Genomic DNA, 22,560 nt, shown 5'->3' with positions numbered 1-22,560 from the left:
AAAGGGCTGCCACAAACATTCTTGCACATACAGGCCCCTTTCCCTTCTTTAAGATCTCTTTGGGGTATAAGCCCAGTAGAAACACTGCTGGATCAAAGGGTATGCACAGTTTGATAACTTTTTGAGCATAGTTCCAAAATGCTCTCCAGAATGGTTGGATGTATTCACAATTCCACCAACAATGCATCAGTGTCCCAATTTTCCCACATCCCCTCCAACATTCCGCATTATCTTTCCCTGTCATTCTAGCCAATCTGACAGGTATGTAGTAGTATCTCAGAATTATCTTGGGATGATTCTTAAAAAAATAAAACAGCATAGTGAGAGATAAAAAGGAGTACTTATACAAATGAGGCATGAAAGGAAGAACTGATACAGAAGAAGCAAGTGGAGGTAGAGGTTTGGTAGTGCTGGATCCTTATTTTCATCAGAAATAGTTTAAAGAGGGAATAACATATACACCTCAAAGGGTACAAAAAGCTTTCTAAACTTAGAAAGAAATAAGGTTAGGGGATAGGATAAGGGAAAGACTTTTAGAAGAGTATGTAGATTAGGAATTAGGAAGGGGAATGGAATAAGGAGGAACTCTTAGAGGGGTGGATAGATGAAGAAGAGGAGAGCAAAGTAGCAGGTAGAAGTGTTGTTAGTTTTGTTTGTGCAAACACTTCTAAGTTTAATATAATCAGAATTATTTGTTTTCTATTTCATGGCTCTCTATCTTGTTTGGTCCTAAATTCTTCCCTTATCCATAAATCTGACAGTCAAACTATTCCATGCTCTCCTAATTTGCTTATGGTATCATCTTTTACGTCTAAATTATGTGTCCATTTTGACCTTCTCTTGGGATAGGTTGTGAAATGTTGGTCTATATCTAGTTTGTGCCCTATTGTTTTCTAGTTTTCCCAGCAGTTTTTTTTGTCAAATAGTGAGTTCTTGTCCTCAAAGCTTGGGTCTCTGGCTTTATCAAACATTAGCTTACTATGATCATCTACTACTGTGTATATTGTACCTAACTCATCACTCTATTTCTTACCAGATTAAAACAATCTGCTAAAATAATTTGATGATTATCACTTTATAATGCAGTTTGAGATCTGGTATGGCTAGGCCACCTTCCTGCAATTTTTTTCATTATTTCCCCTGATATGATTGACCTTTTATTCTTCCAGATGAATGTTATTTTTTAGCTCTATAAAAGAAGTTTTTGGTTGGTTGATTGGTATGCAATCCTATGAATACCTATGAATAAATAGGTAAATTTATGTAGAATTGTTATTTTTATTATATTGGTTTGATCTCCCCATAAGTAATAGATATTTTTCCAATTGTTTAGATATGACTTGAGTCGTGTTTTGTAATTGTGTCTGTAATCTTGGGTTTGTCTTGGCAGGTAGATTCTCAAGTATTTTCATATTGTCTATAGTTATTTTAAATGGAATTTCTCTTTCTATGTCTTGTTACTGGGCTTTGTTGGTAATGTATAGAAATACTGATAATTTACGTGGGTTTATTTTCTAGCCTGAAAATTTGCTAATGTTGCTAATTTATCTCAACTAGTTTTTCAGTTGATTCTCTAGTATTCTGTAAGTTTGCCATCATTTGCAAAGAGTGGAGGTTTTGTTTCCTCATTGTCTATTCGAACTCTTTCAAATTCTTTTTCTTCTCTTACTGCTATAGCTAAGATTTCTAGTACAATATTGACGAATAGTGGTGATAATGGACATCCTTGCTTCATCTCTGATCTTACTGGGAAGGGTTCCAGCTTATACCTATTACAGATGATGCGCGCTGTTGTTTTTTGAGAGATACAACTTACCACTTTAAGGAAAGCTACATCTATGCTCTCTTGTTTTTAATAGGAACGGGTGTTGTCGTTTGTCAAGTGTTTTCCGCATTTATTGAGATAATTATATGATTTCTGTTGGCTTTTTAAAGCATATCAATATAGGCTTAATTATGCTGATAGTTTTCCTCATATTGAACAGTCCTGCTTTCCTGGTATAAACCTCACCTGTTCATAGTACATGGTCTTTGAGGTAAATTGCTGTAATCTACTTGCTAGTGTTTTATTTAAACCGTTTGCACCAATGTTCATCAGGAAAATTTGTCTATAGCTTTTGTTCTGTTGTGGCTCTTTCTGATTTGGGTATCAGCACCATATTTATATTGACTATATTGTCCTGACCGTACTTCCTGACAAACTTTACAGTTTCTAAGCTAACCTGAGTAGTCAGCAAGATTGCTACGACTAACGAATGTTGTGTTGTTCTTTGTCCTTTGTTCTCGATGAGGACCGTGACATCAGGGAGGTGATGCTGTGACACGCATGTGAATTGGATTGCAGCAAGGTTGGACTGTGCAAAGTCACCGGCCTCACTTTTTTTCCCCAGAGTCATTTGGCTTTAGTAGCAAGATCTAGATCAGGATGATTAGAGATGGCCCTCATCACTGATGATAGAAAACTCATGAGCCTCAATTCTGACTTGAGCAGTTAGTCTTCATTATGGGATCCTTTGTATTCCCTTGTCAAATAATGACATAATACTGACATGAGTGGAGTGGTCAGTGGTCATTAGGGAGTTTCTGTTGGCAAAATGGGGGGGGGGATTCTAGGAAGGACTACTCTAAGTCTGTACTTGTTGGGTTCTGTTAATGTAAAAGTCCAATAGTGGCCACTAACTGAGACCTTTTACAGATTCTAAAGAACAAAACAAAGCCAACTCTAAACACATCCTGATGTAAAATTCAATTAAGAAATTAAGAAAATTCGCATTCTGGAGTTTTATACATAAAGCAAATACCTAATGAGGAAAAAAACCCAAGTGATCAATAGTAACCCTAAAATAGGAAGAAAATTCTTTTAAATTGGCATCTGTTGAAACTGTTCGTTAAAAGATGCAACTTCATTGCATAATACGTCAGATATAATTTCATAGTTTTCATAATCAGTACAGACAATTTATCCTATAAATCACTGCTGTGCTATAACTTAAATCATCCCACTTTGGATGTGAGTTTATTGGGGAAGGGTTTAGTACCTTAACGAGGTAAATTCCAAGGGCGGAATTCACAGGAGACTCTCAAACCCTTTCCAAATAGCTCCTCCTTTCCCCTCCCTCCCCTTTTTCTCCATAGAATAGAGCTTACCAGGGTCAAAAATAGTGAGGGGGGCAAGGTCTCACAGACAATGAGAGTTCTCAAGGTGACAGATTAACTTTGGCTAGCCAGAGCATACCCATTTATAAATATGAGAGACGGGATTTAATTAGGACACTGCAAAAGTCTCCAAAGAGTAACGGTTCAAAATTACAAAATAATATTTCTACCACATTGGTTTCTTAAAATTATAGTGGCAGAAATGATATAACCTAAAACATATCATGAAACAGTATGACAGATTCAATAATAACTTAAGGTCTGATAGTAAATACTCTTATTCTTATTGCAACATAAAAAGCAACTGTATCCTGTTTGAAGCTGTAACCATTGGAACTTGCATTTCTAGGTCCGTCATTTGATTTGCTCTGAGTTTTAAATTCAGTTCTAATTGTTTAATCCTTAAGCCGATACTCCACCAGTCAAAGAAAATGACAAAAGCCGATCAAAGACTGTCTTCTGGGAGACTCCACTGGTGGATGTAAATGATTGGCAAGATTGAGAAGATGGCCTGCTGAAGGTAAGGACAGGATCCTTAATTCCTTAAATTGTTACCCATTGTGCTAATTCCTTTCTAAGCCTGGCTGCGATAGCGTGTGAATAAATGTGGAACTTTGTTGAATAATTGGCTCTTTCAAAAGATCTAGTTAACCCTTCTACATTCCAGAACTCAGGGGCACAGTGACCCCCAGGATCTGAAAAAATCCTCATGAAATCTTTTGGCTCTCCCTTTGTACCTGAGAGTAAGTTTGAATTTTTCCTTTTTTTTTTTTTTAATGGGGTTTATTATTTCATATAGTATATACATTATACATATGTACAGACACATATACATATGATATATTATGATGGGGTATTATAGTTTATGATAAAATTTGGGCTAAGTATTTTTGTGTCACCTACTGGCTTTTATGTATCAATTGTGTCATCTACAAATTCTCCCCAAATTCCCATTTCATTTCTTGTATCAACTGCAACATATCAAAACTATGAAGTACTTCAAGAAAGAAAAGGTAAAGAAGTTAGAGAAGGAATAGAAGCAAACCATAGGAAAGCCTTTACTTGGAAGATCTTTCTCATGTGGATCGCAGTGGAGAACCTAAAGCTGATAAGGATTAGCTGGGACAATGGATACTAATTTACTTTGGTTTCACTCATTGGCCTGATATCTGTTCAGAGGAATTGTTAATAATGAGAGCTGTAATCGATGAAATTGATAGTATTCCAACTCTGCCAATTTAATACCACTTTTCATAGAGACAATAGAGAAGCTACTGAAAGGTATGTGAAAGAATTTTCTCCTAAGGTTGACTGGCTTGACAGGTGGTCCAAAAGAGACTGAACATACAGAGTTTATTACAGCCGGGACCCAATGGAAAATTAGGATTATAGAGCGTACCATACAACAACAATGTATTTGATTGACCCAGATGGTGAATTTCTGGATTATTTTGGCCAAAATAAGAACTCAGAAATAGCCGGTTCAATTGCTGCATACATAAGGGATCACAAGAAGAAACACTAAAATAATGTTACTTGGGTTGCAGTATTTTCTTACTAGTATCGCCCTTAGGAGATGGTGCAGATGACTTTCAGTTGCCCTGAATCTTTATACTCTAACTACATTAGACTTTTATCCCATCCAGAGCTGGGGAAGGAAAAGACAAGTTTGCTCAGTTCTTTGAATTAAAATGATTAAAGCAGGAAGTCTCTCAAGAAGTTCCTTTCATCATGCTGCTGAAATATGGGGAGAAATCGAAGCAGCAAGTAGTGATAGCTTTAAAATCACAGATATAATTTATCTACAGACATTGGAGGCTCTTTCAGTGCCCTGTATTTCATCTTGCTGATCTGACCTCCTGGCTTCACACAGACTCCTGAATTGTGGAAAGTTATTTTCAGAGAAAAAGAATCTTTATAGCACTATTTTTCTTCAATTTCTTGTGGTTGGTTTTTTTTTTTTTTTAAAGACCATGACTGAGCAAAGGTAGTTTTTGTATTTAAAAGTAGAAAAGCCACCCATATTGCTTACTTAACCAGCATCAATTGATCTGAGGGGAGGGAGCTGATGAGGTTTTGGTTTTCTTTAGGTTGGGGATTTCAGATGTTCTTTGTCCTGTGAATGAGATCTTCAGTAGAAATAATTGGGGATAAAAGTGAATTGTGATTGTAAAACCATTACTTTTCTTTTAGCCTATAGATAGCATTATCCATGCAATGTAAAGGGCTCGAGCAAAGACAGAAAGAATAAAAGGCATATGAAAACTGAAACTCTTCAAATCTCCAGATGTTACAGGTACATGTTCAAATGAACATCCTTCAATGTTCTTCCTACAGCTCTGATGTTCATAAGGTTAACTCCATAAGATTCATGGATTTCACCACATGAAATAATGACTGGAAGGCCAATGAAATTCAATTTTATAAAGCCCCACCAAAATTCATTCTTATTTATTACTAGCAGGTTTAAGTAGACTTACCAAGGAAACCTTCACAATTGACCTGAAACCTGAAAAGTTGATTTACTGGAACAAATAACTCTGCAAGTCTGTAGAAATAAGGCCAAAGGGCCTTATTTCTATCTTTTTAGATAGAAAGATATCCATCAGAAATGAATGTAGAATCTATGCCCTGATGATGGTATACACGCTATAGGTGTACCGTTAACAACTGACACACCATCATCAACACCAAGATGTTGATCCACGGATGTACATCTCTTGAGTTTGAGTGGACCAAACTGGACAACGTATGGACGGTGGTCTAGAACAGATCCCTTCGACACAAAATTTCCAAGGGAAGTAGATGACTTCACGAAGGAGGTAGCCAAACTCAACAATGGAATAAGAAGCCTGTTGTTTAAATGGACATTAAGATGCATTCCTGTTGCATATCCTTTTTGTCTTTCTTATTAGTTATATTTGTTGTCCATTATTTGCCACAGTACTCCGGCCCTTGCAGCAAAGTATCTATGTGTCAGATTTAAAACACAACTGGAAGTTTAAATTCAGGTCCTCTGTTAGCTTCTTGTCAGATTGTTAATTATATCTTACTCTGTGTCCGGGAGCACCTTGGGTCCCAATGAGATTCTACTCTTTGAGGTTTGGATTCTCACTTCTGAGTGTGGATAAATTTGCCAATTACTTGTGTTTCAATCAGTCAATCAGAGCTCTACTTGAGCTTTGGAGATTATGACGGCTATCCAATCTGCTAAGTTTTGTTCAAGCTCTTCCTGTCAAATTTCTTAGGGTCTGTACACATCTGACTTGTAGTATTGTGATCTACTGATCTTACCCTCAACTGCTTTGGAAGCCCGCCCATACGTTCCAGATGATTCTCTGGTTCTTAATAGAAGTAGTGAGACACAAAAGTCCACAACTTCCTGATGGGTGTCAAACTCCCGAATGGATGAATCGCAGTGTACTGGCTTGCCTGTGTTCACGCAGTGACTAGCAAGGACCTGGAAAATCCTGGCCACACTTGCGATAGTGTGTATACCATCATCAGGGCATAGAGTCTACATGAATTTCTGATGAAAAAGAACTGGGAGTCAGCCAGAAAGTTGAGACAGATTGTCACACAGGAGTAAGAGAAGTTTTACTACCTTCATAGCTCAGCCTAAGTGACTTGACTTTGTGATCAGTTGTTTTTTTAAGACAGGCACTTGTGTGATGTCAAGTATAAAACGTGTATAATCTTAGAACTGAGACATACGTGGACTCTCCAACCACTGGCAAAATACTATAAATTTTATCATTAGTTATACTTGAAGCAGAGGCTGGTGGATTACCAAATGAGTGCCCATAGCTGTATAACAACCACTGGAGGTGTTGGCCTTCGAGCTGTTTCCGGATGGCAGCCATGTTGACTGAGGGTGTGGCCAGAGCAGCGACGCAAGAGATGGCCTAGAGCTGGAGCTTTTCTTGGGCTCTAGTATAAGATGCTTTATTAGGACCTCTAAGAGGGGTCTGAAGTTTGAACGTCTTGATTGGTAAAGTTTGGTTAACTGCTGTTTTCATCCCAATGATTAGCATGTAAATTGGCTTGGTATGTACTGTGGGGGTTCAATGTAGTTAGAATTTCCCAAGAATCCTAGTCAACCTCATCAGCGGCTAGTTTCTAAACCGCTCTTTCTTTCCTCATTGTCACTGTGGCTGACCACACCTTTCAAATGACTAGACAGTGGCGGCGATCACATGATTGTTTCAATCCACTCGGTGACTTGGATTCATCAGGACAAGAGGCTCCCCTAGCTTATCACTTCTCTATCGCCCAGTTTGAGGATTATTGTTAGTACTGGCAGGTTGTGAGTGTCAGCTCCACAGAGGATTCCCAGCCTATAGTCCCACCCCCAACTCTGTCTCTCCCACCAGGTTCCCAGAACAGAGACTGGAGTGGCAGAAGTGGGTGGAGCCACAGCATAGACACAGACTTTATTGTTAAAAATCTATCAAAAACTTTAGAGGCGTGAAAGAGAAGCCCGTGGGGAAAGAAAAGAGAGAAGGCCGCCACAGCCTTGGGGCGGCCAGGCAGAGGAGTAACTAGACTACACCGAGACCCCCCTGGGATGCAAAGGAGTGTGATTCTGTTCAGCCCCAGCTGGTGCAGGCTTGAAGGCTCTGCCTCAATTAAGTTTTGGCCACAAGGAAAAAAGAAAAGAGTGAATGTTTTCTGGGGGCATCTAGAAGCAGCCTGCCTCTCCCTTATATATAAGGATACTTTGATATTTCAAGTTTGTTCCATGATTTTCGGTATGGGCAAAGATATTCCCACCAACCCAAATCACAACCCCGGGAGAGTCATTCTGACTGTTAAGGATCCTCACAGATCTAGCATCCTAGCACTCCTCAGTCTCCACTATCGGCTGGTAGAGCAGAATGCAAAACATTCTCTCGCAGATAAAAAAGTAAAAAGGAACAACTGCCCCAGCCTCAGATCACCTGGGCTATAAGAACTCTGAAGAGGGTTCTAGGTGTTAACTGTCCCATAAGCACATGAGAATGTTCCACTGAAAATGGGAACTTTGAGTGGGTTTTTCTCAGGGGGGTGGGGAGGTACCTAGAATGCACCCCCACAGGCAGCTAAATGCTGCTCAAAAGAGCAAAGGCAAAGCAGACAAGCCCCTAGACGGGGACACTCTGCTCCCCTCCACCCCTCAATCACAGTGAGCCGCATAACCGCCCCACTCCTTCCAGGCCATCGTTTCATTGATTTGCACCAGAGACCGGAAAAAGTTTTGGCACATGCTAAGAGGGACTGCTGCTCTATCAGGGAAAACAGAAGGGATGGGCATCCCACCGGGGAGCCCTGAGAAGGAAGATCCAAGGTGAAACTTGGGGTCTAAAAAGGATAAAACCGAAGCCTTTACCTGACTTCTTAGCTTCCCGGCTTGACATGTATCCCCCATGCACTGGCCAAGGTGAGACATGGCATCTGGAAGGGAAGCGACCTATTCTTGGCTCCCTGTGCTTGGTTCACCTCTTGACCCAAGGTGCTAGCTGCCCTGAGCTGCCACTGAGAGAGTGGGACTAGGGGGAGGAAGGGCGCACTCTCAGCCCTTGAGGCTGGAGCACGGAACCTTCCCCTGGAAGACCATGGAAGGAAGACGACGAGCGACCCAGCGAGACAAGCGGGCGGGCCGGAGTGGCGCGGGAGAGCCTTGGTGGAGCGGGAGCCTCCCTGGGAACCAGCTCCGGCCGGGGGAGCCTCTGGGCTAACTCGCGGGCTGGAAGTGGTTGTGCAGTGATTCTGCCTGTGCTTTGAGGCTCTGAAACTCATCCTGGATAAAATCCGTCAGGGCTTTGCGCATTTCCACCTGAGAAAAAAGATGGCGATGGGAGCTGGGCAAAGATGGGAGCGGGCTGAGGTGTCCCGAGGCCTTTCCTTACCCAGTGTTATTTTCTAGGGGAAGATGGAGGTGGGAGAAGGGACTGAGGAGCGGGAGAAGGAAGAGGGAGAAGGGAAGGGATAGGCGACACAAAGAGCTTTTCATAAACATGATCTCACTCGATGGGGTAGGTATGCCTCAGCTCTGGGCCGGCGGGGATCCTGGCCGGGAAAGGGCCTTCGGCCGGCAGGAGGCCCAGATCCCACACGAGACTAAAAAGACTTGCTCACTTCTCAGATCCTGGTCCTTCTCAAGGGATTGCCCAGGCCCCCCTGGAGATCTCCAAGTCTCTCCCACCCACTTTCACCATCCAGCCAACTCACTGCTGACTTATTTTCAGATCGGAGACGTTCAAGAACAGGCATGGCGCTGAATGGCTTCCCAATGAGCACGGTGATTTTCTGGGAGGGAGAGGGTGTCACAGGGATGTGAACGGGGCCACAGGACCAGCCTGAATCCTGCCAGAGGGACACCCCTCCCTCCTCCCAACCTGGGGGGCGGGGGGTGAGGGGGGTGAGGAGCAAACGGGACAACTCCAAAGGCCTGGAGGCCAAGGCTAGGGAGAAGCCAACAGGAACCTGGGTTGTGTCCTGCCTTTGTGCTTTTGCCCCAAATTAGGCTTCAGTTTACTCATCTATAAAGTGAGGGGGTTAGACTAGGGACTCTCTAGCGCTAACATTGTGTTACAAATGTCCCATCATCCCCAATCTTTGTCCCTAAGGGGCCACCTCTGCCAATCACCCATGTTTAGACATGGGAGATTGAAGGCTGGGCCAACATGGCCCTCGCCAGGAAGTCCTTAGGCACGTCATGCTGCAGCCCAAATTTCTCATGGGCAGAGAGTTCCAGGCCAGAGTTCTGTCTGGTGCTGGGAAGAGAGCAACGGACACAGAAATCCTGCCCCAGACACAGCGCCCAGGCCACCAGACACACGGCTCGGAGGCCGCCTTTCCTTTCACTCCCCTTTGGCTTTCTCTGCAATCTTATTTTAGGTATTTCAACACACTGATTCTGAGGAATCTCTAGGCTCCAGTAGATCATCATCATCATCGTCACAACAGCACAAGAGCTTACTACGTGCCAGGCACCTCACTAAGCGCTTCCTAATGATCTCATTTAATGACACAAGAGACGGGCCCTTCATTCTCCAAGAGACATCAGGAAGACGATGCCAGAACATGCTGGGAATGGGACTGAAGTGAGGGAGGGCTGTGCATCTCCATTTTACAGATGAGCAAACTGAGGCACACAGCCAGGAAGTAGCCTGTCCAGGGTCACACAGCTAGTGAGCATTTAGGGCTAGATTTGAATTCAGGTCTTTTTGACTCCAGACCCCGAACTCTGTTCAGCGAGCCCAGCGGCTGTTACGCGAGTCCCCCAGCCCCTATCCTGAGAATGGCTCGTTCAGCCTCGAGGGGCCCTTCCCAGTTCTCTGCCCCGGTGCTGTCTGTACACAGATCCCCCAGAAAGCCATCTGCTGGACACAGCAGCTTTAGTCAGGAAGAGCTCAGCCATGAGGTAGGTGTGTGATCCTGGACAGGTCACCTCAGTGACTTCGGGTACAGAGAAGCTGCCTTCCATCCTATTGGTGGAAGGAGTCTTCTTAAAGGTCCAGGTTGGAGTCAGGGTCAGGGTGGAAGTATCAGTCAGTCTAACCTCATGTGACAGAGTAGAAACCAAGTGGGGTTTTGGGGGGGGTGGGAGGGTCGTCCAAGACACCACCAGCAACACCCTCCTAGCCCCTCTCTCTCCATCCAGAGGAGCCACAAGTGGAAATGGCCTGTGCTGGCCAAGCCTGGGGAAAGTGGAGGGGGGAGGGGGGGGAGACAACCAGAGACTGGCCTGCTCCCACTCACCTGGCCAAATCGGGGGAAATAGGGCGGAGCGTTGGGAAGCACATCACTCATTCCTACACAACCAGCATGGAGGTCAACGGAGAACGAGGCAGACGGTCAAAGAGGAAGGAAGGGAGGGGTCCTCGCCCTCGCCCCCACTGCCCCCCAGCATACCAAGGACTGGCCACCCCCTTCTCCCCGCCTCCCACCTCCCTCTGAACAGCACAATGGCAGCCAACTCACCAAATCCTCCCCTCACCCCACCCCCGAAAGCTCACCAATGTGCCAGAGCGGAAGGATAATGGGGTTGAGGTGACACTCGGCAATCAGGCGCCCTATTCCTGTCGAGACAGAAGGGAGTGGTGGGAAGAGGCCCCGCCCCTGAGAAGCCCCACAGAAGGAGCCCGCCTCAAAGCCATTCCTATCACCCAATGGCCTGGAAGGTCTGGGGAAGTCAGAAGGGGGGAACAAGGGGAGAGGGAACTGCTGAGGCTACATCATCCCCAACTTACCCCACTTAAAGCGAAGAAACTCCTGGCTCATGTTCACTTTTCCTAAAGAGAGAGAAGGAGCTGAGCAGCTCAAACAGGCTTCTCCCTCATCCGAGGCCCAATGAGGCACTGGGGGGAGGGAGAAGGGGGGATGGGACAGGACAGGGATGTCTCCCCTCCCCCCATCATAAAATGATGTGTATTAAAGAGAAATAAACTAAGTCTTCCCCTTTCTCCCGCAGGGAAGGGCCCCGCCAAGTCTTTCTCCTGCTGGCCGCTCCACAGCATCCACTCCCACCAACCTTCAGGGAAGATGTGGACCCAGTCCCCGTTGTTGAGTTTCTCCAGGATGAAGTCCATCCCTCTCTGGTAAACGCCATCCCCTAGCAGACAAAAGCCGTCCCCGAGCCGTTAACCGTCGGCTTAGAGTTGGGGTAAGGGAAAGAGAAGGGATGTGAAGGATGTGAGGGGAAGAGTCCCCAGCCGGGCTCTGGGGAGGTCTGGAAGAGGTGGGACTTCGACTCTGCTTGGGGTTAGGGGGATGTCTGGAGGCGGGGTGGGACGTGAGACCTACCCCACACCGGGAGGCTCAGGACCAAAGGCCATCCGAGCTGCTCTTACCTGTGAGGGGGCACTGGCCTATCAGTCTGGGGAGATATCAAGGGGGACCCCAGGTCAGGAGCGGGGTGGGGGAGAGGGCTCACCTCGGCACACGGGGACACACTTTCCCAAACTGAAGAAATGAGAATGCAGTTCCTTGGTGAAACAGATATCTGCAGCTGCTGGGGTCCTGTGGGGCAGCAGGGCCAGCACTGCTTTTTGAGCAAGCCCGAAGACTCCAACTACCCCCCCCCCCCCCCCCCCCTCCATTCACGCTGCTGCCCCCAATCCCAACAATCCCGGTGGAAATCCCGGGAGGGAAGGCAAACCTCCGTCTCCTACACCTCTAAGAAAAATGGACGCCTCCAAGGTCTGCGTGGGGTGGGAGATGGGAACTGAGGCTTGGTGCTAGTTTAGGGACCCCTTCCTTCTATTAGGAAGCCCCACTTACCACCTCATCAGCCTCAGGTTCCAGATGTGGCGGAGTTTCAGGATCCCTGGGGGAAGACAGAAAAGGCGGCCTCCTTCACCAGGTTCTCACCCCTACTGGGCTCCTCGCTCACTCTCCCTGGGGGCCCACCAAGTTCTCCCAGCAGCTCCAGCCCTCCAAGATTCACCAGCTCAAAGCTACAGCGGGTAATCTGTCATATCCCAAACCCAACTCATCTTCCCTCCAGACCCAATTTCCATCTCCCTGCTCTACACCCTCCAAGACAGCTCTCGAACAAGAGTCCCCTCTTCTCCAATCATCCAGTCCAGGAACCTCCCCATCTTCTCTATGTTGTAAACCAGGACTGTGATCGCTCAGAACCCCTCAGTGGCTCCCCAGGCCCTCCCAGACAAAAGCTAAGGCCTCAGCCAGGTATTTCAGGTTCTCCAGAATCTCTTACCTACTCTTAGCGCTTCGTCTCCTCGTCCTGCCCCTCAGACCCTCGATTCCAGCTCTCTGGTCTTACAAATGCAACGCACTCTACCAGACCCACTCCTGCTGCTGCCTTTGCTCACCGATATCCTGGCCCAGAATTCTTTCTTCCTACACTTATGTAAGTCCTACTCAGCCATCAAGTCTAAAGTTCCACCTCCTTCAAGAAGTCTTCTCTGAGCACCTCAATGACAATCTCTCTCTGGCTGAGAAGACGGTATCTGTGAAGGAGATTGGGGATGTCTGGACCAGGGCTTAACGGGCAGGAACGAGCGGCCCTTTTCTGAGAGAATGTGCATCTAATGAAGATCACTTTACTACATTTGCCTGGAGATCTGCAGATGCAATCGAGAGGACTTTAAAGAGAAAATAGGGATGGAGGAAAACTTCCCATATACATCTGCCAAGTCAGATCCCACAGAGAATATGATACTCTCAGAATACTATGGGTTTACGCTATAGGAAGAGTAACGGTGGGAAGGCTTCGGAGGCAACGTCCAAGGATGTTAATGAAAGTCGGCCTCAGACACTCCCAGTAGTGAACAAAATAAGAGCTTAACACGAGGCAATAAATTCAATCTCAGAGATGCCCCAAACTGTGCAGGAAGACTCTTGTTTCATCTAAAACTGAGTGAACCCTTCCCCCGCCAAGTGGAAAACAGCTGGGGGAGAAGCAACTGAACCTCTGGATTGGAAAGGATCTGGGCTCAGCTCTGGGTGCTCAGCTGTGGCAGCCATTTTTAAGGTGACCCACAGATCCTGCCACAAGAGAGCTACTTGAAGGTACTGGGGGGTGTTTGGCCTGGAGAAAGAAGCCTTGGGGGGCACACAAACTGATTTCAAGCACAGAAAAAGGATCGAGGGCAGTGCCAGGAGCAATGAGCATAATCTGTGGCCAATGAAGAACAAAGAGTTCTTCCTCACTGGAGGCCTGGATGGACATCCACTAGTTATTTTGTTAGAGTCTTAGTCAAGATACAGATTAGATCTGGCGCTGTCTGAAGTTCCTTGCACCTCTCTGAATTTAGGATGAGGGCTGAATGTGGACCCACACTAAAGGCCAAGTGCAAACTCCCCTGGGCAGAAGCGAGCAGCCCTCAGTGGAGGCCTGGCCACGGGCTGGGGGTGGTCTTGACAAGATACTCATCTCCGCTGCCGGTGGGGGCCCCGCCACCTCTCTCATTCCTCTCAAGGACTGGGGCACCTACCGTCTCTCTGCTCCGTCAGCTTCCCGGGCTGGGCAACCTCAATGGCTGCCGTGGACCCAAATGGCTCACACAAAGTTTATTAGGCCCCAAAAAAGACAAGGTGCTGGAGACGAGCTTTGTGATAATGATAACATAACGCCTGTTGGTTTGGCCAGAAACCAGGGGGAGGGCCCAGAATGCTCTGTGCTTCAGCCAACATTCGGGTTAAAGAGGGCATTAGCAAAGATGAATCAAAATGTAACGGAGAGAATGCCGAAAAGCAGACCGAAGGGAACGGCCTGTTTCTCCGATGAATCCAGGACCAAGTGGGAGGGTCCGGAAAGGTTGTTGGAAAGGAAAGCCCTTGAGCCTCTCCGAGTCTTCTTGGAGGCGAGGGAAACGGGGGACGGGACACTCTGGCTAAACTAAGTTTCTTGGAAAGCTCTGGCACTAACCGGAGACAGTCCTTCTCTATACTAGTCATAGGCAGGTGATTTCTGACCCTGTACAGATGACAAGATCGATTCACCGAAGCTATTCCAATAGAATAAAGGCCTCATGTAGACGGGGCCTTTTCTTTGCCAAAGAGATCTCATGGCTACTGTTATCTCAGTGGTGGTGGGAGGGAGACTGGGCAGATTTTAATATCCCTCAGTAACATATGAGAAAGCTGGAGCTCTGTGAACTAAAATGACTGGTGCCATCACACTCTGAGCAGGCGATAAAGTTCAGATGAGAAGGAATCAAAATCTAGGGATTGCCCAGAAACTACCCTGAATAAGTTGTTCCTACCCCAAAATATGAAAGGAGAAGGAACTCATTAGTAGCAGGTGGAGGGGGTTCCTGACGCTCTCCACCCCCGTTGTGTCTGCTTTACCGCCTTCCTCCGACAACCTCCATTTCATTCAAAAACACATCCTGAATATCTATTCTGTGGGAGGCCACGGGCTCAGCTAGGCTGGGAGCTTAGAGAATAGGGGAGGAGATAAGAAAGCTTGCACAGAAGAAGGTCACAAAGCAATGCAAGTCCCGTGACTAGGACAGAGGAGTCAGTTGGGGGAGAGACAAGGCCTAAGGCTCTTTCTGTTCCCGCAAAGGCTCCTGCCTAACTGCAAAATTCCCGGAGAGCGATCCCCTTCCCCGACCACTAGAGGCCCAGCTTCCCAAGGTGTGTACCCCAGAGGTGTGGGTCATCCATACAGGACTGGTGATTGGAGACAGTAATTAGCGGCGTGCCAGGATCTCGATTCTCGATCAGTTCATACAGCACCTCCTTGTTGTGCACATTAAGACTGTTCATGTACTCTATTTGGAGAGAGGACAAAGGCCCCGGGGGGCCACCTAGCTGGTACCATATTCGAGCCCTCAGCCAGAATGCTCCTGCTAACTTTTTCTATGTATGCCTGTACACACTCATACACACACACACACACACACACACACACACACACACACACACACACACAATCTTTTCTCTTCATTCAGATCACTGGTTCCTCCTTAAAACTGCACATCTCTAGGGAAATAGCTCCCTCCTCAACCAGCTGCCTCAAACCTCTAGGCAAGATGTGCTTTCCCTAGCTTCTTTTTCAGATCCAGCTCTCAGAGCCAAAGCTAATGATTAAGCCAACCCCCACCCAGGGAGGCAGCCACTTGGGAGAAAAACAAAGGCTTGCCAATCAGAGTCCCCTTCCAAGGTTGCCTTCATCCCTGCTTCCTACTCTACCCCCTCACAAAGTCCTCCCGGCCCCAGCCTTGGTCCAAGCACACTCACTGGTCCAGAAGCAGCTGTAGGTACCCACGAGCCCCATGACCACGCTGCTGGCCAGAGTCCATGACAGAGGAGGCACTGAGGGGAAAGGCCATTTCACACGTAGGGGCATCTTCCCATGTCCAAAGTAGGGTTGGTTTCAGCTGCCCGATCGAGGTTCTGTCATCGGAGAGTAAGAAAGAACAGGGAACGAATTCCCCAAGCTTGGCTTTAGACAAGTACCACCATGCAATGGTCCTATCCCGGCAGGGCCTAACTAGGGTGAGGTGACCAGTTTGACCAAGGGCACTGAAATTTAGAGGAGACTGCCAGCAGTTACCCTTCCTCGCTGGAGTCTCTAGCATTGAGTTAGAAAGGTTAATGAGCCAGCTGGGGAGTTCAGAGGTCAGAATGGTTCTTTGCCTCCGCTTGGGGATCTGGGGTTTTGTCATCATCATCTAGGGGGTTAGCTCCGGCCTCCAATTGCTCCTCTTAAGAGAACTGTGGCAGCACAGAGGGACAGTGACCAGGCCATAAGAGGGAAAACTTGGGCCTGAGTAAGTCAGGCCCTTCCAAACACGCTAGCTCACCTTAACTAAGTAAATTTAAGGGGCCAACACGGTGCCTTCGGATCCCCCCCACCCCTCAGGATGAATCTGTCTTAACCACGTGGCTCCCCTGCCGACATCGAACTCGGGGATTCCCCCTCCCCCCCCCCCCCCCATGACTAGCATTTGAATCTCCCGGGCAAAGACACGTGTTTTCCCCCAGCAGATGACGTCCTTGAGGTCAAGGACGGGCATCCTACCTGGCGAGCGGGCACAGGCTACTGGGGAACCGGGGCTTCCTCGGCCATTCTCACAGCCGGCCTCGAAAGCACCCTGGGGGAAGGGGAAGGGGAAGGACACAGGTGGTATGGTCCCCTCCCGCTCCTTTAATTCGCTTGTTTCCCACCCCCGCCGGGGGACACGGCTCGATCCTCCCCCTCTCCCTCCCCCGAGGGCTTTCCCGCCAACGCCGCTGCTCAGCCCGGATACTCGGGGGAAACTGAGGCCCCGACAGCTGTTACGTAAGACAATAGAGCCCAAGGTCACGCCACAGGCCGGGGCGGGGAGAGCGGCAGCGGGAAGGAAGGCCCGTCCGGATCGCCTGGGGCCCCTTTTGCACGCCACTTACCGTCCCGACGGGTCCCGGGCGCTCAGACCTCCGGAGTGGGGACAGGGGGAGGCCGCCGCCCCGGCTGCCGCTCTCCCCGAACCTCAGGTCGCCTTCTCGTCGCTGCCGTAAAGCAAAACGGCTCCCACTGCCAGGTATATACGTGTCGTAAACCCAGACCCGGCTCTAGCGGCGGCTGGCGGGGCTCTGGCGACCCGGCTCTGGGCCTACCAGGCTCCCCAGAGCGGGGAGGGACAGGAGGAGGCGGGAGGAGGGGCAGAGCTCCGTGCCGGTCCCGCCCCGTTGGCCTTAGCACTACGCCCCGCCCCCGCCCCGCCCCGCTGGCCCCCGGGCCCCGCCCCGCCCCAGCCTAAGAGCATCCCAAAGAAGGGGAGATTTTCCCGGAGACCCGAAAGAAGCCCAGAGGCAGAGGATGGAGAGGGCCCGAGGAAAGGTCCAGGACCTCGTTGGAGGAAGAGCCAAGAAGACGGGGGTGTGTGGGGGGGGCAATGGGGAGGCTTAAGGGAAATATGGAAGCCTGGGCGGTTGGACCAAGTTCTGAGGATTACCTGCCGATTGTGCTGGGGACAGGGAGCGCCTGCAGGTTCTGAGGGAGGACCAGTTTGAAGCCCCCAGTTGGGGAGCAGAGAAAGTCTCCAAAACCTTTTCTAGGGCTTGCCGCCGAGGGGGCTCTCATTCTCCCGCCTGCCCGCCTTCTTATCTGCCCTCCAGCACTGCAAACTCGGCTTGTTTAGAAAGGAAGCGAGCCCCTCCCCCCGAATCTCCCCCTCCTCTAAACCTCTGATTTCTGGGGCAGGCGCCACACTTGTGCGTGTTCCCAGATGTGTAACTGAACGGGAATCCTTGGCTCTCCCTGGCTCCTGCCGCACGCCCAACCATCTGCCACACCCTACAGGTTGTCCCAGCCCTTGTTTTGCCCGCTTTGCTGAGAGGGTCCCTTAATTGGCACTCACCGCTTCTACTCTATCTTCTCTCCAATTCAGCTTCAACATAATCGTTCTGTCCACGAGCACCGACCACCTGTGACCTCCTCCTGGAGGCCAGGACCCATATTTTGTCTTTCTTGGTGTCCCCAGCCCTTAGCCCAGTGACTCCTTCATCATGAGACGACCCAAGCCCCACAATGCTGGTCGACCTGATAATGCGTGAGACAACTGCCAAAAAAAAATCTTTTTCAGCCCACATATGGCCCAACTCCAAAGCTTTTAGTGGCTCCTCACTATCTAGAAGATAGAACTCAGACTTGGCAACCTAGCATTCAGAGCTGGCTCCAAAGCTTTCAATGGCTCCCCATTGTCCAGAAGATAAAATACAAACAAAGCTCTCTCCCATCTGGATGCAAGCCAAACTGAGTTCATAGCATGCTTCTTCTTAAAGTCTTTGTCCCAGCAAACAGGACCTAGGCTTAGGGTGGGGGTAGGGGTAGGGGTAGGGGTGGTTGTGCCACAGGGGATGAAAGCTCTGGGTCTAGAATCAGAAAGACCTGACTCAGTCACTCATGAGCTCAGTTACTTATGGGTTTATTTTCTATCCAACAATTTACTGTTACAATCCATTGTTCAGTGCTGATACACATTGATTAGCAATAAGAACACGATCCTAGAAAATTGGGTTGAACACTTCCATAGTGTTCTCAACAGGCCATCATCAACCAATGATGAAGCCATTAACCATCTATCTCAGGTTGAAGTCGACTAGCTGAAGTTTCAACTCAAGAAGAGGTTTTGAATGTCTTTAGGCTCCTTTTTAGGCTGATGCTGATTGTATACCAATGAGATTTACAAAGTGTGTGTGGGGCGTGGGATCCATTGCTCATACGAAAGCTGGCAAAAGGTTATCCCCCCGGAGTTCAAGAAAACTTCCATTGTCCATCTCAATCAAGGTAAAGGGAATGGATTGTCCTGTTACAGCCACAGGGGAGTCTCTCTTAGTCATTCTAGTAATTAGAATAGAATTAGGAATCTAGTAAGATTCCTGCCAGAGTCTTCTTCCATAGACTGAGCCTTCATCTGGAAGATGGTCATCTATGTGAGTATCAGAATGGCTTCAGAAAGGGCCAAAGAATGGTTGATATTGTGTTTGCTGCCCAACAACTCCAGGAGCAATGCCAGGAGCACAAGAGAGGTCTGTTACACAAAGTTTGTAGATCTGATACTGTTGTCGCAAAGGCTGATGGAAAATTTGGTTGTCTGGAGAAGTTCATCAGTATTGTGCTTGACACGATTGCCTGGGTTGTGGATAATAGATGAGGTTCTTGTACTTCTCCAAAGGCTGTGTGTTGCTCTCGTGCTTTTTAACATGATGTTTTCAGCCATGTTGTCAAATGCCTTCAATGAAGATAAGCATGGCATCAAGGTCAGCCAGCTGACTGATGCTGAACTTGAAAAGGTTTCAAGCCAAGACTAAAGTGGAAGGACTGTTGGTGCATGATTTTTTTTTTGTTTGTTTGCAGATGATTGTACACTCGATGCAGCCTCTGAAGCAGAAATGCAACAAGTATGGATTGATTCTCTGGTGCTTGTGCTCATTTTGGCCTAACGCATCAAGAAAACACAGGTCTTCCATCACCCAGCACCATACCATCCAAATGTGGAACCATCGGTTAAAGTAAATGGTGAAATTTTGAATACTGTGGATAAATTAACTTACCTTAGCAGTATAACTTCCCGGGAGGTACACATTGATAATGAAGTCGATGCACACGTTGCCAGAGGTAGCTCAGTGTTTGGGAGGCTCTGAAGGAAAGTGTAAGAGAGGAGAGGGATTAGACTGATTCCCAAACTGAAGGTCTACAGATCTGTTGTGCTGACTTCATTATTGTATGTCTGTGAAACCCAGACAATCTGCCAGTGTCATGCCATGAAACTGAATTTCTTCTTTTTGAATAGTCTTAGGAAGATTCTGATGAACACCTGGCAGGGTAAGACATCAGACATGACAGTCCTTTCTTCAACTAAATGCTAAGCACACATACTCTACTGCAGAGGACTGGCCATGTGGTTCAAATGATAAATATGTACTTGCCGGAAAGACTATTTTATGGAGAACTCGCACAGGGCAAGAGCTCACATGGTGGTCAAAAAAAGTGATATAAGGTCACTCTCAGAGTCTCTAATCACTTTGGAATTGATTGTGTGACCTGGGAGACATTGGCACAGGACAGCCCAGCCTAATGTGCCCTTATTATAAAAGGTGCTGTGCTCTATGAGCAAAGCAGAATTGAAGTAGCTCAGAAGATAACGCAAATTTAGAGAATCTACTCCAAATGTTCACATGTACTATTTGTGCCCAACTTGTAGTAGAGCATTCCAAGCTCATGTTGATGTGGATCAGCCACAACTGGACACTGTACATTGACTGACAGAGTGATACCATTTTGATCCTCTTCGAGCATGAAGAACACCTATCACCAGTACCATTACTGTGTATTTCCAATCCTATTTTTCTCTTTATACTTTGTGCTCTTTCTCTGTCTCTGTCTCTGTGTGTCTTTGTCTGTCTCTCTCTTTTTTTCCCTTTCTCTCTCTCTCTTCCTCCCTTCCCCCCCCTCTTTCTCTCTCTGTCATTTCTCTCTTTTCATTCTGTCTCTCCTCACCAGTGTTCTGCTTCTGACCACCGCTTCCCTCAATCTGCCCTCCCTTCTATCAGCCCTACCCCAATTTTGTCCCCCTCCCCTCCTCTTTAGTGTAAGATAAATTTCAATACCAATTGAGTATGAATATTTTCCCTCTTTAAGTCAAATCTGATGAGAATAAGATTCAAACAATGCTCCCCTCTCTTCCTTCTTTCCTTCTACTCTAATAGGTCTTTTATACCTATTTATGTGATCTAATTGACTTCATTCTACTTCAAGAGCAAGAAAGCAAAATGGCTTTCTGATGAGGCTTTACAAATAGCTGAGGAAAGAAGGAAAAGAAAAGGATAAAGGAAGGATATACCCAATTGAATGCAGAATTCTAGAGAATGGCAAGGAGAGAGAAGATTTTCTTAAATGAATAATGCAAAGAAATAGAAGAAAATAATAGAATGGGAAAGACTAAGAAATCTCACAAAAATTGCTTGACAAGGAAAAGTTTTGTGCAAAAATGGGGATGATAAAAGCCAAAAATAGTAGGGACTTAAGAGAAGCAGAAAAAAATAAGAAAAAGGTGGGAGGAATACATCAAAAAACTATACAAGAAAGATCTTAACATTGCCAATAACCAGGATGATGTGGTTAGTGATCTAGAGCCAGACATCCTGGAGAATGATATCAGCTGGACCATAGGAAGCACTGCTAACAATAAGGTTAGTAGAGGTGATGGAATTCTAGCTGAGCTCTTTAAAACCCTAAAAGATGATACTGTTAGTTCTGCACTCAATATGACTGTAAATTTGAAAAACACAAGTGTTTTTGGAACAGTCTTCCAATCCACTGAATTGGAAAAGATCAGTTTATATCCAAGTCCTAAAGGTCACTGTCAAGGAATATTCAAACTATTGAATAATTATGCTCATTTCACACTCCAGCTTAAGATTCTGCAAGAAGGGCTTCAACAAAATAGAGAGATTAAAAATAAAGGCTTCACAATATGTGACCTGAAAATTCCAGAAGAGCAGGCTGGTTTTCAAAGAGGCAGTGGAACTAGCGATCAAACGGTCAACATTTGCTAGATTATGGAGAAAATAAGGTAGTTCCAGGAAAAAAAACCCACAAAACATCAACGTCGACTTCATTGACTACATTGAAGTCTTTGATTGTGGATCACAACAAAATGTGTCAAGTCCTCAAAGAGATGGGAGTAGAAATGGAAAGTGTCAGATTTTATATTCTTAGATAGAAAGATCACAGCACGTGGAGACTGAAGCCATGAAATTAAAAGGTGTTTGCTCTTTGGGAGGAAGGCCAGGGCACATCTGGATAGCAGACTGAAAAGCAGAGATCACCTTGATGACAAAGGGTCATAGAGTCAAAGCTATGGTTTTTCCAGTAGCAATGTACAGCTGTGAGAGTTGAACCATGAAGAAATCTGTGTGCTGAAGAATCGACACTTTCAAATTGTGGGGCTGGAGAAAAATTTTGAAAGTCCTTTAAATAGGAGAGATAAAATCAATCAATACTTAAGGAAATTAATCCAGGGCTTTTTATTGGGAAGACAAATACTGAAGCTTGAGCGCCCTGGCCATATAATGAAAATATGGGACTCATTGGATAAAAAAATCCAAGCCTTGATGTTGGGAAAGATTGAAGGTAAAAGGCAAAGGGGACGGCAGAGGATGAGATGGATGATGGATAGTGTCATGGAAGAATGAACATGAGCTTAAATACGTTTGAAACATAGCAGGGGAGAGAAGGGCCTGGGCTACTATATTTCAGGGGGTGAGAAAGAGTCAGATGTGAGTGAACAATAACAACAACAGCAACAACAGCCCGAGTTGGGGGCTAAGCCTGTGGTTCACTTTGGGACTCATTCTCTGTTCTGAGTTAGACCATGGCTTGAATTGGAGGCTCACTCTATAGTTTTGGTTAGGGCTCAGTCTGTGGCCTGGGTTAGGGGATCATCCTGAGACCAGAGT

General features: G+C 46.6%; 1 protein-coding gene, 1 long non-coding RNA gene and 1 pseudogene across 4 annotated transcripts in view; 2 read left to right on the top strand and 1 right to left on the bottom strand.

The window, feature by feature from the left end:
- LOC127542441 (uncharacterized) overlaps nt 1-22,560 on the top strand; it is a 182,710-nt gene that overhangs the window by 19,284 nt on the left and 140,866 nt on the right. The gene's annotated exons all lie outside the window — the stretch shown is intronic.
- On the top strand, nt 3,160-5,639 carry LOC127542440 (protein SCO1 homolog, mitochondrial-like; annotated as a pseudogene).
- On the bottom strand, nt 7,561-17,232 carry TAFAZZIN (tafazzin, phospholipid-lysophospholipid transacylase). 3 transcript variants are annotated; one of them, XM_051968022.1, is made up of 12 exons: nt 17,005-17,224; nt 16,637-16,709; nt 15,853-16,008; nt 15,255-15,383; nt 12,421-12,466; nt 12,074-12,159; nt 11,672-11,752; nt 11,391-11,432; nt 11,157-11,219; nt 10,900-10,952; nt 9,367-9,444; nt 7,561-8,971 (listed from the first exon to the last, which is right to left on the bottom strand). In XM_051968022.1, exons 3-12 carry the CDS (start codon nt 15,959-15,961, stop codon nt 8,870-8,872), a joined length of 789 nt encoding a protein of 262 aa, XP_051823982.1. In that variant the 5' UTR covers nt 15,962-16,008; nt 16,637-16,709; nt 17,005-17,224; the 3' UTR covers nt 7,561-8,869. The 3 variants fall into 3 exon arrangements, with proteins under 3 accessions (XP_051823982.1, XP_051823984.1, XP_051823983.1); XM_051968024.1 differs by lacking the exon at nt 9,367-9,444 and having other exon boundaries at nt 17,005-17,232; XM_051968023.1 differs by lacking the exon at nt 16,637-16,709.

The sequence above is a fragment of the Antechinus flavipes genome, chromosome X, assembly GCF_016432865.1.
Source record: "Antechinus flavipes isolate AdamAnt ecotype Samford, QLD, Australia chromosome X, AdamAnt_v2, whole genome shotgun sequence".
Taxonomy (NCBI): domain Eukaryota; kingdom Metazoa; phylum Chordata; class Mammalia; order Dasyuromorphia; family Dasyuridae; genus Antechinus; species Antechinus flavipes.
Note: the sequence above shows the minus strand (reverse complement) of the source record. Positions and strands in the feature narration are given on the sequence as shown.

Excerpts from the sequence above, each read along its gene's own strand:
- TAFAZZIN (XM_051968022.1), bottom strand. The coding sequence starts at position 15,961 with ATGCCCCTACGTGTGAAATGGCCTTTCCCCTCAGTGCCTCCTCTGTCA. Across the intron at positions 11,753-12,073 it reads GTGTGTCCCCGTGTGCCGAG|GGGATGGCGTTTACCAGAGA; the intron begins GTGAGCCCTCTC and ends TTTGTCTGCTAG. Across the intron at positions 11,220-11,390 it reads GTTTCTTCGCTTTAAGTGGG|GAATAGGGCGCCTGATTGCC; the intron begins GTAAGTTGGGGA and ends CTGTCTCGACAG.